The sequence below is a fragment of the Platalea leucorodia genome (assembly GCF_965183815.1).
Source record: "Platalea leucorodia genome assembly, chromosome: 2".
NCBI classification, from domain to species: domain Eukaryota; kingdom Metazoa; phylum Chordata; class Aves; order Pelecaniformes; family Threskiornithidae; genus Platalea; species Platalea leucorodia.
The window spans coordinates 22261562-22276177 of record NC_138824.1 but is presented as its reverse complement, the minus strand read 5'-3'; the positions used below and the strand labels follow the sequence as shown (position 1 = coordinate 22276177).

The 14616-nt window shown below is 37.8% G+C and overlaps 1 protein-coding gene across 7 annotated transcripts in view; it reads right to left on the bottom strand.

Moving 5' to 3' along the window:
- The window catches only part of CDK8 (cyclin dependent kinase 8), an 87984-nt gene that overhangs the window by 10362 nt on the left and 63006 nt on the right, over positions 1 to 14616 (bottom strand). For 4 of the 7 annotated variants that reach the window (XR_014227489.1, XR_014227490.1, XM_082304862.1 and 1 more), the window contains exons 5-9: positions 14058 to 14115; positions 11137 to 11268; positions 8862 to 9005; positions 6748 to 6817; positions 5691 to 5763 (exon numbers count right to left, since the gene is read on the bottom strand). Coding sequence is in view for 5 of the 7 variants with exons in the window: in XM_082304862.1 (XP_082160988.1) it covers positions 5691 to 5763; positions 6748 to 6817; positions 8862 to 9005; positions 11137 to 11268; positions 14058 to 14115 (477 nt within the window). In the remaining 2 variants the exon portion in view is untranslated. The remainder of the gene's footprint in view (positions 1 to 5690; positions 5764 to 6747; positions 6818 to 8861; positions 9006 to 11136; positions 11269 to 14057; positions 14116 to 14616) is intronic. The other 3 variants (XM_082304865.1, XM_082304866.1, XM_082304864.1) reach the window with 2 other exon arrangements.

The window sequence follows — 14616 nt, the reverse complement described above, 5'->3', positions numbered from 1 at the left end:
AGAGAAGTCTAATAAGCTGCCTCCTCCATGAGCACATCAAGCCTGAGCTCTGGTGCTGTTGCACTATCAGTGTAAGAACTCAGCCTTTATCTTTGTAACAACTGATGAAATGGGTATTAACTACATGAAAAAAATCTTTCCAAAATGCCTGTGTTGGTTAAAGACAACGAAGATGACCACACAATATAAATATGCAGAAGACAAGGCAAAGTATAATGTTTCATAAAATGGTTGACCTCAGTTCAACTAAAAATCCAGCAAAACCTTACCCTTTGCGAAAGCACCTCTTACTCTCATTGGGAAGCGTTAACAGAGGGCTAAGAAACACACTAGGTATTTGCTGCCTGATGCCCAACTTTAAAAAAAGTGGCATACAAGATGTTTCAGTAACAGATAGCAGAGCAAAAATTTTAAGGTAACACACAAATGAAAATTTAAGAAAATAAAACTGAACTAACCAAAGCAAAGCGAAAATTTTGTAAAAAGAGAGTTACAAACATTGCTACTTAGATAGACATGCTATGAGAAATGCTTAGGATACATAGCCAGGAACAACTCGAGTAACTTCAAATACCAATAACAGACATGAAGTCTAAATCCAGCGCAATGTTAAAGACTGAAAGGTAATTCTAAAAACCGTTTTTACTCTTCGTACTGTTTTTACTCTTCCACTCTCATTTTGCATCTATGTAAACATTTCAGAAGCTGGCTGGACTTTATACATTTGTCACTGCAGCATCCCAACAGTGATTTTCAATAAAAAACACATTAGAAACATCATGCTGTCTCCACAGGTCTGAAGATTTTTCTCTGTTTTAGGAATAGCAGACCAGAGTAATTTTACCTAACTCCACTACTGAATTGCAGTGATGCATTCTAAAAGTAAGTGTTTCTTATTCAAAAGGTCTGGTGTACATGCATATACTTCTCCCCATCCACCCAGCAGTTTTGTGGAATATGGCTGTGCTAGACAAGCAACATACGTGGGCAGAATGAGATAACCATCAGATACTACACAGAATTGCCAGAGAAAATGATCTTTAAAAGAAATGCTACACTTTCAACCTATAGCTTTTTTTTTATCATGGATCTAACAAGATCTGCAGAAACTACATATGCAAATAATATTCATTTTACATTTGCTATTCATACTTTTCATGGGATTAAATTCACATTTTTATAAAGATCCAGTGTCATGATCTATGTCTGAACTGGTCATCTCCTTCCACTAGCTATTAAGTGAGCATACACAACCACAACACAGACCTCCATGCTGCAGATAGCTAAAGTTAGGAAAGTACATTTTCTCTCCTCAGCTTTCAGTTTTAATGGCATGGTTAAGAACATAATAAATATGTATTACTACCATCAATCCAGTTTTGTTTTTCACATCATCAACAAGGACTCACAACAAGTTATTTCAGCTCTCTGAGTCTGCATGTAGTCTTTGTAGAATATCACTTCGAACAGAACAATTCTTGTTCTCTCAAACAGCTCAAAAAGCAATCCCAGGAGACAGAAAAGGGGAAGGCAAAAAATGAGAAAGAATTGCCAACATGCTGAAAAACATCACAATCAGAAAACACTGCAAACTTCTGGCATCATTTCTGGCAATTAGGTTATAAAGCTGTCCATCACATGCTGGGAAGCTGTGAACAAACTTGGTCATAATCGGCAACAGAAAACAGAAACCACAAGAAAAGTTTAATGATTGCACAACCATTATCACACAAGGGATCAAAACTCCTATTTTGCCCCCTTGTTCAGGTGCCAGCACAGAAGCAAATCTTCCACTTATTATTACAAATATTTTCTATTTTAAAAAATATTCAATTAAAAGATCACCTGGCTGAATGACATAATAAAAATGCAGTAAACTTTATATATCGGCAATGAATGGGACAATCACTACAGTTCATATGGACCAAAGTAACAAAATGGAAGGTGAAGCATCACTCAATTAACCAGGAGCAGCAGCTGCCTACCCATTTTCTAGGGCATAAACAAATAAGTAGGGAGCAAAAAAAATCAGGAAAGTGAAAGTGGAAAAAAAGTGCAAAAGCAGGAAGGAGCCAAAGTCGTCTCATGTTAACAGACCAGTTCTGCATGTGAAAAGGGACCATGTGCATGAATGTCAGTAAAGAGGGAAAAAATCTGGTTAATTCAAGCTGGGAAATGAAAACATTTCATTTTTGGCAATGACAACAATCTCTGGATTTACTAGTCCTGGCATATTTTACAATAGTAGATGTAAACAGTTTTTTTAATCTGTTCTGATGCAGAGAGTAAAAGGGCTGTGAGACCGCTTGTGGAAGAGTCAACCTTGGAGTATCTCTGGAAGAACTGGTACGAAGAGATTCGCTGAACTTGTTCAGGCACCGGTGGAGGGGCCTAAGGCATTCATCTGCAGTCCAGCCGAGCCTCAAACAACAAGAACGGAAACCTAAGGCACCTTCTGATTTTGACAGCACCTGCACAGTGTTTTAAGATGTTAGTTTGGAAAGGCCAGGGTTTTTAAATGGGATCTGATTTTCAGTGAATTGTTCTGACAGACAGCAGTTAGCAGAAAACTGAGAAGATTCTATTAGAGCTAATTAACTATCAACTCCACAGTACTTCCCTCACAATCCATATCTATGGGAGGTACAAAACATGGCTACATCTACACTACTAAATACCCTGCGTTTTAGCTTGTGTGACTCTGACTGACACCATCCAAACTGCACAAAGTTCACTCTGTTGCTATCAGTTTTGTCAAAGGAAGGTGGGCAGAGGTCCGAAGTGGAACGAGCGGGTGAGGGAGCAGTTGAGCAGCGTGTTCAGTCAGGGGTCCATGCTCAAACTCCCCTTCTGGTTCTCTTGTTCAGCACTAACAGATACGACCAAGGATGGAAGGGTGGTAGTGGCCTGGTAAAGGACACCATTCCTTGATTTTGCATTTTAATGTAACCGCTGCTTTTTGGTATAAATACAATCACACTGAACAAAAATGCTGAATACATTCAAACAGTTATCAACCTGTTGTGATACCACACAGAGAAGAGAAAACACTATATTAAGTGGTCTCAGTTATTCTCATGTGATTATTTTGTGTCTAGTTTTGTTGTTCTATTGAAAACAATTTCTAAAATTGCAAGACTGGGAGAGCGGATAAGAAATCTCAGGTCGGTTTGGCCAGAGCACTCACAGCTCATAAGAGAAGCTAGTTCACTCAGCGAAAGTCTTTTTATGGACCGCCAAGATGTACAGCAAAGCCTGAACTACTCACTGTTACCTGAGCTTGGTGTTAAGCCAGCAGACTGGAGAGTGATAAGAAAGAAACGGTTGAGCAATCGAGGGAAGGGAAAAGCACTTGCGTTACTTGAAGGTGAAGTCACTGGCCATGTAATACAGGTTGTTGCATGAATAAGGTTTTTACCTCAGATTGCCTAGGTATGATACGAAAATCTAACGCAACTGATTTTAATAGGCAGAACTGACTGAGTTTTCTCAGCTATTCACCACTACTGATAATTAGCTGCTTTCAGATGTTGGTACAGCAACATAAGCTCAATTTTGAGAGCTTTAGACTCCAAATATGTCACAAGTCAAATTTGTAGGTGACAAGCAGCATGTTTGTTCTCAAAGAAGGTGGGGTTAGAAAGGTAAGTACGGATGCACACAGCTGCATAGTTTTATGGAACACCAGCCTAGAGTGGCTGATGAGAAAGACCTGCAAATTTACTCAATCTGCTTTATTTAAGAGTCCAAAGATCAGTTTTTATATCCAAACCCCATTCTATGCAAAACATCATATTCAACAGATACTTCATGTTCATTGGTTTTTGCTTGTTGAATTACTTAATATAAGTTTTGGAAATATTATTTAGGCTTTGATAGGAATATGAGATATTATCTACTTGCTATGTCAAATATATGTTTTTTTAGAGTGTGTATTCTCATATTAAAACATAAGAAAATCTTGATAAATACTAAAAATGCATTTATGAAGCTCTGTTATAAATAGCTACATGGTGAAAACTGGATTAATTATGGGCAAAATGGGATGGATAACAGGCACGTGCATAACAGGCACGTGCATAACAGGCACGTGCATAACAGGCACGTGCATAACAGGCACGTGCATAACAGGCACGTGCATAACAGGCACGTGCATAACAGGCACGTGCATAACAGGCACGTGCATAACAGGCACGTGCATAACAGGCACGTGCATAACAGGCACTTCAGTTCTTCACATATCAACATAAACTTTTTATGCATTACATACAAATATACAGCAGCTTCCAATTCTGCTTGGATACAAAAACCCATCAGAAATCCAAAATCTCTACCAGAGACGACTAGTCTCCTCGCTTATGTAAGCACTTCTGGTATTTCACCAGCTTCTAACTTTAGAGTGCGGAGACACTTCACAGTAATGACACATAATGGTACAACCTTCAGATAACTTCTTGCAATGACTACTTGATTCAACTGGTTATACTTTTGTTTTTAATCTGAACCTTTAATATGCATTCTATTTTAGACTGGTTGCAGTATAACTCATCTGCTTGGAAACTCCCATTCAAAAATGCTCACACAGTATGCCGCAAGAAGAATATTGCCTCAGCGCTGCTCTGACTGAAGGATAAATTCCAAAATTCACATGGAGGAAAATGTACCGAACAGAAAAAAGATGGCTGCTTAAAAACCCTTGGGTCACACCATCAGAGAAGGTACAGCTTCCAATGGCTTGAACAAAAGCCACACGGCCCTCAGACACCCAGGCCTCTTAATCATCTTCCCTTTTCTCCAATGTATTCCTCATCTCCAAAATCAAAAAGCTTCCTGTTTTCTTCCTTCACTCCTGCTCCCCCAAATAATATAGTTACTTTATAATTCTAGCCTGAAAACATTTAATCTGAGTTGGGAAAGATAAGGAGCATGTCCATTCAGACACCAGACATACTTAAATTCCCTTCTCCTCTCTATATAAAGTTTATTTTAAAAACTTGAATGTTCTTGAAAAAACAGAAGACAAGGCCCAATACAGTAACATCTGAAACAATGTAACACAGGCACTTCTAGGGCTGAGCAAGTGTATAACTTTAACTGGAGTCTTAATAAAAAAAAAAAAATTGGATGTTCTAGAGATAAACCAATTGTTGTAAAGAGGAAGTTTTCATAAGAAAGCTACAAAGGATTAGCGCGCCAGGAAGGCATACTGAAGTTTTCCGAACTAAACATTCAAGTCTTGAGTTAATTTTTTTTTTTTTGTTTTAAACAAAAGTGCATAAGACAAACTTAATAATGAACACATAAAACATTATGCATTTAGGATTATTTTTAAATTCACAAATAGGCTGTTGAAAGTATGCAAAGCAGCAAAATGGGTAAGAGTTGCAGCACCATTGCAAATATAACTACAAGCTTAACATGACCTAAAGACTGAAAACTTCTGATATACTCAATACTGAAACTAATCCAGTGAATGACTCACAGAATCATTTTATCAATGTGAGACGATAAAGTGGTTTTGCAATTTTCAGTTTGCAGAGTATCAGTTATTCTTAACTTTATTTATAAAATAAGGTATAATATGTATAAAATAGAGTTAGTCACAAAATACAGGACACCAGCTCAACTCTCAACTTGAACACCTGTAACTTGTATGAAGGTTTTGATTTTTTACACGTGCAAGAACTTACCAAGTGGAATGCCTTACTATCTGGTTTAACTTTATGTTTTTCCATATATTTGATAAGGCTGCAGTTGGTATACCTAGAGAAGGAAAAAAAAGTGACACTTCTAATATGCAATTATTCCATTGCTAATCCACCAAGCAGGGAAAAACCACAACTACCAACACCAGAGATTGCTTAAAAATCATTCACACACTACAGAAGTGCATCCGTTTCCCTCACATGCTTGTAAAAACACATCACATCCACATAAAAAGCACACTTTTAACCCACATGCAGGCACTGAACTGATTTAAACTGCCTTTTAGCAATTTTACTACTATATGGTTTCATTCTGTATATTTCCAATGCCAGTAAACATGCAGATAAGTACTAAGCCCATCTTAACACTCTCCTGCAATGTACAGGTTGCTACAAGAACATCCACGAATTCACTTTTTTGAAGAGGAGCTCAAAAATAAGGTTTCTAAATGGTTACAATAGCATGGCAGATGCAAGAAATGTATGTAACCGTACAGCCCCAAATCCCTCAGCATGGAAACACGGCAACAGGGTAGGGTCTTAAGTGCAGGTATTAGACTCTGGCAACGTGACAGCAAAACTGAAAGGTACTCTTTTCTTTAGCCTTCATAAGCTACCCTAGACACCAAACCTGACAATTATACCCACTGTTTGCTGGAAACAGCATAAGGTTACCTTTTATGCAGCTATCACAGAAAAATCATTTCCAGTACCACGGATTTGGAAACAGCTGTGACAAACTGTGCTTAGCAATCTTCGGAGCTGTGTGGAGCCTTACTGGCATCACCCGGCTCGCACCTGCCGCCTTACCATTCATTTACAGTCTGTCTCTGGCTACTCTTCTGATTCACACCACCTCAACAGGCCAAGATGACGGTTGTGAAACAGCTTTATTTTTCTTTTTTCACAATCTAAGTCATAACCATTTCATAGTCCTTGTTTGGTGTCTACACAGAAAACAACCTGAGCTACAAGGAATTTAGGGTAGGAGGGAGAAGTAAAATAGGCTTTCTTAAGAAATCTCAACTCAAAGCAGACTTACGTGTTTCTCCGGAAATCTTTCATTAAAGTTGAATGTTCAGGCATCTTTTTTATGTCTTCCCAATCTTTATCTGCAAAATCAATATTTATTAATAATTCTTTTTTCCCCCCAAGTAAAACAAAGGCTTTCCAAGTATCTCCGTAGCCCTGATTTTTTTTTAGTCTGCTTCGCTAACCTTGCTGTTACTTATTTCTTTGTACTCCTTGGCTCATATTCCTTCATCACCTCTTCACAATAAATCTTCGCAATACCAACACCTAAGAGGTTCCAGTTGTGTGCAGATTAACTCAAAAACTTTAAAAAAACAGCTGCCAGCTACTGTGAAGATCACCATATGCCCGAAAGACAACACAGAAGAAAAACACGTCAGCCATTGTGCTTGCACCCTTCAGGACTGTTATTTAATTTATTCAGGCACAGTCGTAATCTCGGGACAGGAGTACACAGGACGCCCGCAAACGCGGCCTCCTTCTAAGGGATTTTCTATTCTGACAGCACTGTCTTTGGTTGCAGGAAAATGCCCAGGGGTACGATGTAAATTTCTGCTGTCTTAACATAAAAGAAATACTGTTAGCCAAAAAAAGGTTAAGAAAAAGTAACATTTGCACACTTAAAGAATATTTCATCTCAGCTTCTCTGTGTAGACAAAGCCTGAAATGGATTTAAAAATAAAAAAATCACTACCAGCACCTAGCCTCAAATGTATTACGCTCTGTAGCTCCTGAAAAGACTCTGTGGGCAAGTAGTTTGATTCAAGTCAAATCTTTACTAAGTCTTATCACAACTGCAGAACACTGGGAACTTAAAAATATTAAGTCAATAAATAAATCAGAGATTAATTATTTAATTATTACTTATTTAAATAAAATATTGTCCTCTTTCCCTAGCCCAGAAGACATGTGAAACTGTTTCAAATATGGCAAGTATCAATTAAAAAGCAAAAACTTTTCTGCAATTAAATGAAAAATAATATTTCTTGGTAAGAACCAAAGACCTTCAAAACCAAATGCAGACCATTAGAAACGATTATTTAAATCAATCAGAAAACAATAATGAGTATATCATCTATTCACGTAAGCTACAGAAAGACCAATTGAAGACAAGCATAAGAAAAAGGTCAAATTCTAGGCTAAAAGCAGAAAAGGACGATATTGCTTAAAGAAGCAAAATTAGGGGGGATTTTCAAGAAAAGTACTTAATATGCAAAGGCCACGTTTCCAGGAATCTCATACAGCAGTATAGAAGCAATGAAGTACATACAGGACACAAAAAAGTGAAAGGAAAAAACAAGAGCAAATTTAATAACAAAACTCTACAACCACACAGACATAAAGACCACAAAATTCATGTGATAGGAAGAAGAAAGTCCACCAGAACAGTAAAGAAAAAGATTATTAATAGTGAACGGACAACAGCAGGGAACACAAGCAGTGAGGAGAAAGATGCCTAAAAAGTAAAAATAAGGCCCCTGTTATTCTGACATCTGCGATCATGTGAACATTAGAAGACAAAGCATTAACTGAAAAGATGCAAGACAGCCTGTAGAAAAACAAGATATGACCAACACTGAGGGGAAAATGCAACAAGTGATATCCACGTTGTAATTTATTTTGGTTCATGCAACCAGTTCTTTGTTCCAGTTTGGAATAAAGACATTTTCTCCATATCACAAACTTTCTACCAGGAGAAAAAAAAAAAAAAAATTAATTACCCTCCCCTACTTTCAAATGCTATGTTTAATCTAGCATGAGTTAAATGTCTGCATAATATTCACTAAATGTATAGATTTTTGCTTGGTTTCATAGAATCATCAGTCGCTTTCCGAATCTATATGAAGAAATGCAGAAATATTCCTTCTGATTTTTAATCATTCACCATTAAACGTGATCTTTTAAAATTATAAAACATTGGTACATGTATATGCAAAGACAATGCTATTGTTAATAACAGGAAAAATATCTAATATGAGCATTAGATTCTAGATTTATAACTCATGAAATAAAGATTGTGTTTGAACAGCTTTGTTGCTTTGATCAGCTGCCACCTTCATATGCAAAGAAAGCAATACAGATATCTTTCTTTGAACAGCAGTGATAAAAAAATACAGCATGTACCTGCAGGAAATCCCATTACATTGAATATTCTGTCCAGCTGGTCATGATGATAAGGATTACTAGTTTTGATATCTTCTTGTCGACAATGGAATATTGGCTCTGATGTTAGCAGCTCTGCAAATATACACCCTATGGCCCAAATATCTTTAAAAAAGGAGAACAGAAATAAAAAAACCAAATTAATCTTTCCAAAAGCATCTTGGTGAGGTAGAATGTTAGCTTTTAGCTTATCGGAGGTAAGGTCCCTGCATAGAAAATTTCAAGTTTCTATTGTGGAAGTGCAACACTTCCTCAATTTTTCCTTTCAGCTACGGATAGAGGTACACCATTCAGTAACTACACAAGAGCTGAGAGAGTATCGTACAAGCTTTAGTAGGGTTTTTAAAGTGTAGTTACCATTTATTGCTGTAAAAATTAATTTGATTAAGAAAAAAAACAAAGGAAATGATTTGGATAACTGTCCACGCATGAAATACAAATGAAGAAAAGCCAACCAACATTTTTGCCCATTCACTGACATACTGTCCCTGCCAAGAAACATGCCCTCTCTGATCAGCCACTGGGTTTATTAAGTATTAAATGATCCCAAAAATACAAGTTGAAAAGCAGTGACATTGGAATAAGCCAAAAGCTATCTATAAAGCCTTGCAGAAAGAGAGTAACAAGAAAATTGCTCCATGCCCACGCGCCTCACCTCTTTTTTTGATAACATTCATTTAAAAAAACCAAAACAACCCAAGCCCTTTCTGTTTTAACTGTTGTGTCCCAATCTGCAAAATCAGATAGCCTGAATTTTCCCAGTTGTTTTCCGAATTTTTTCTAGTGTATACAAATGCGATTTTTAACTCACATAACGTAATGCTACACTGAACCTCAAATGAACAAGAAAAGGTCATGAACAAGGACAAAAGCAAATGATGCAGAGCATAACCCCATTACTCAGTGTTTGTATACAGTCAGGTTTTATCTATGCTGAAAAAAAATTATGTACTAAAGGTTATGACCACCCATGCAGTTTCACATGCTGCAAGCAGAAGAAAATGCCAGTAAAGTGAAGGAACAGGCAAATACAACAAAAAAAGCAGTTTAAAGGAACATATAAAGAAATGTATTTAATCAATAAGAGAAATATAGTATTAACAGAAAAGTAAATGAAAATACATTTAAGTCATAAACATTAGAATTTCTGACAAAAACACTGACACAATCTTAAAAAACTAATGGTGAAGGTCTGAGGAAAGAATTTCAGGTTACAGAAACAACACCACGTATGCTGACATACAACCTCCACATTTGCAAAGTAAGTGGAGTGTTGCAGGGGAAGTTATTTCCCCCAAAATGGTTGCCAGGCTTTAACACATCTTTCAAACCAGCCAGCAAGAGAAAAACTTCCCAGTCCTCTTTCCTACAGTCTCTCTCCCTTCCATGGCAAATCTGTTCACATCCACTAAAGGTGAACCTCCCTCCAGCTATTCCCCCGTCCTACAGCCATAGCACACAACGGCTCCTGCCGTCAGTGATCCCTTACCCCCAACTGGCCAGAGCAGAGACAGGCAGAACGAAGTCAACCGCGCCATGCCAAAGCTGTTAAAATTCAGAGCGATCAGTACAAATTAAGTGGCGAGGAGGATGCAGCGTTAAGCTGATATAACTAATGCCATCCTCACAGCGCCTGCGTTCTGTGAGGCTTTGGGTTTTGTGGATGTGCCTGACGCAGCATCACAGCTTAGCCTGCTGCGTGACCCTGATCATATCTCACTACTTCAAGCAATTCCTGTTCACACTTGTGCTTTGAAAAAGACCCAGAGAGACACTAAAATGCAGCTTATTTTTACAGTTTAGTTTCAGTGCAGCCAATATATTCTCCATTCTGTACATTCCTTATTTCATGTATTTATTACACTAGGTAAAAACCTCTGCAATGAAATTAATGCACCGTGCCTCATGATCATCATATGGACTGTACTAATAGTTTGAAGATGCATCTGTATTTTGTATAACCTCTACCAGCATTTATGAAAATCTTGTGTGAAAGCCATGTAAAAGTATATTGCATCACAGGGAATTTGGAGCCAAAACCCAGAAATACTTCATTCCTATATCTAGCCAGAGACCATAGTAAACTAAACAATTCGTCAAAGCTCAGTATTTCCTCAGGAACCAGTAACATACTTTTAACTCAGCTATTGTCCTTTGTACTATTTATCAATGCTTCAGTATTTGGATATACCTTGCATAAAGAACAAAGTAGTACATTTTTATCCAATTTACTTACCAATAGCTTTGGTATAATGCCTTGCTCCGAGAAGCAACTCTGGAGCTCGATACCAGAACGTTACAACTACTGGATCCAAGTCTGCTAAAGGCTTCAGAGGTGAATTAAATAATCGGGCAAAGCCCATGTCAGCTGCAAAATTCAAAGAGAGACACTTTAAAATTTTAGGAAAACTACCAATTATATTTTTTTTAGAACGAACTGATTGAGTTTACTTGTTAGCACTACCATCACTGGGCTAAATAAAACACAAACGTAGACTGTAGCAGATATGAATTCTGTGAGTAGATTTTCTTAAAGCTTTTGTAGAAGTTACTGGATGTCATCACCTATAAAGTATATCATTATAAATCATTACTAACACGAGCCGTTTAGAACAAAGAATTAACCATTGTTCTGAAAAAGCGCATCAACTCACTTCTCTCAGGACACTGGTAAATCCTGACTCATTTTACCTGATATTCTCTGGTAAAATATTCCGTTATTACAGGATGGTCTTTCAAGAAGCAGCATTTTAAATGTGATCAAAATGCAAGTTCTGCAAAGGTTAGAATGATTTATAATACATACATGCACATCACAAAAGCTCCCTCCTCATGAAGTTAGCTGTAGCGAGATTTCCTTCACACAAAAAAAGCAACTAAGCCTACAGCATCTGCCTCCCTGCTCATTTTCTGTCAAGACATATTTCCAGTATCAAGATACCAGTACTAAATACCATTTAGGCTATGATTTTAAAATTCTGTTTGGGGCATTATATCATTAAAAACTGCTTTTTAGAATTGGTGGTATACAACTGCCTAGAAAGCTGTCTGAACTACCAAATATAAGTGATACAGGAAAAAATGGGCAGAGACTAAAATATGCACCTTCTCCCACCAAATCGCTTTCCTGACCCACCGCTCCCCAAATCCCAAGAAAGAGGGACTCTGTGGTGCAGGGATATACACGTGCTGAGAAAGACTCAAATGAAATGAGATGAGTAGCCGTTCTGAGGGAAAAGAACCTACATGCTATAGCTCACTGGTTGAGGGAAAACTGCAGTGTAAATACGGGTCTCTAACTTGACTGCACAATCCTTAATTTTTTTTTCATATGCATTCCTATTTATGATTGTTTTAATGCATTTAAAAAGAGAAACATTTTACAGTTTTCTACATTAAAATAGCGATTACTCAAGATATGATCAAGTCACTAGTAACTATGAAAAATAAGGAAAATTGTTGGCAGAAAGCAAATTTATGACTCAAAATGACACAAAAAGCCTATAAAAATTATTTTAAGTTAAATACCAGTTATGTATTTTTTAGAAAAATTAGTTACACTGAAAAAGTGGAAGCCCTTGATATGGGTATAACTTCTGCATTCTTTTCCTGCTGTGGTAATATCTTAAGAAAACAAGAAAAAAAAAAAATCTACATTTTGATAACACACTTAGAAATCCAGGGTCCCCCTCCCTCTTCCCCCACTGGGAACGGATGGCTCAGAGGACTGGTGGTCCGATACAGAATCTTTCACCTGTCCATTAACAGAGTCTGACTAAATTTAGTTGTGCTCTAATTTATTCCCAAATTAATTCAAAACTATCAATTAAGAAATAAATGGGTGGTCTACGTGCAATTACTAGCAAGTAGTTGTGTACAGCAAATATCACCACCACAGTTGAACGTGAACGTGCCCAGAGGATGACCTACATTCTCAATTTTGGAAGCAACCGCTCCGTGAAGAATAAGGTAATAGGAAGAAATTTTCCCTTCCGCTGTCCGTGCTGTACCTCTTTTGTACGGAGAAGACCTCAATCTCCACTGTCAACCTTAAACCTCGGAAGGGCATTAAAAACTTTCAGGGTAGGATCTGCAGAAGCGTTCAGCCCTGGCCCGTCTGGCTCCTTGGATTTCAAAGGGTGAGGGAAGGACTAGAGCAGCACTGAACGCTCCAAGAAAATCCTACCCCGAATCGTTATACTAGTGATTAACAGTATCGTTCAGATAAACAAAACAGTAAGAGTACAGAGCAATAATGCAGAAGAATAATCTCAAAGAAAGCCAGAGGGAAGTGAAAAAGATGAACTAGCTTTAAAAAAACCCTTCCAAACGGGGCTGCATTACCATAACGAATATAAGCATGCTGTGCATTAGGAGTCTGCTATCAAAGCACTGCCCCGCTAATGCACAGCGTAGTATAACTTATTACTGTTAGACTGCAGTTAATTTTTATTTATTAATTTACTTTAATTTAAGACAACTGAAGTTCTACAAATTATCCTCTCACTGTGAACAGTAACTCCCACCAGAAAAATGTTACAATAGTGGGGAAAGCCTTGGGTCCTTCCTACGCCGTTACACCCCAGTTTGAGCATTTAGCAGTAGTTCTCACTAAGCATTTTGGCTGGATTACTGTGTTTTCTGTACTTTAAGATCCCTTGCGTTTATCTCCAAGGGACCCTTCTACCCTTTCAAGAACATTTTTTAGGCTAAATGCCACCTTTGATTCAGTTATAAAATTTAAGGTTTGTAGTAATGAGTAGTTCCCTATTTAGATTTTATAAGCAGCAGCAAGATAATGTCATGGCATTATAGGGGTAAATGGAGGTAATTTTAAAATCCCATTTCTTTCTCCTCCTTTCCCCTAGCTAGCTCTCATCTTTATCCCCATACCAAAATCCCCCACCCCACACAAACACCCACTTAAACAACATATAATGACATTTTCCACTTTTCATTGATGAGGCTACAGCATTTCATCGTCAGAACTGGTGCATGGGGCTAATATCAAGAAGCCAGTCACTCAGAAAACAGCATTTAGGCAATGTGCCCAGGCACATACTAGTATTACAGTGACTACTTTAGGTGGTACAACCGCACCTTCAGAACATTCTAACTTAAATGCTACACTGGGACTTATCAAAGATATAAACATACCAATTTTTACTCTTCCTCGCTCAGGACCTTCACCCATAACTAAAATATTAGCAGGTTTCTGTGGAAAAAAAAATAAATATACAATACATATACCACGATAAACCTAAACATTAGTCTCTGAAAAGTTAGTTAAGCTTTGTTTTGCCAGTTTTAAACCAACTTTGTTTTGATAAAAATGACAAGTTTCTCTGTCACGGTAAAGCTGTGCAAGGACCCAGACACAGGCTCTCCCTGACTGCATCTTCCTCACGTTTCTTTTCGGCACTTCTGTGTGCCATCACCATGCTCCCTAACTGACACCCTGGTGTCTGTCCTCAACCCGCATGAGCTGGCAGTCGCCGAGCCGCCACGATTTCTACCAAAATTGCCCTAGATCCTTTTGGCAGGAGGCAGACCCGTTGCTGCCCACCACCCTGCGCCCCCAGCACAGGGACGGGAAGCCAGCTCTACAATATGTTTTGCCCAGGGTCATTAGGCACATTTACAGACACATTTTACATTAAAAAAAAAAAAAAAAAACCCAAAACCAAAAAACCTGAGTGAGATGCAGATTAAACAT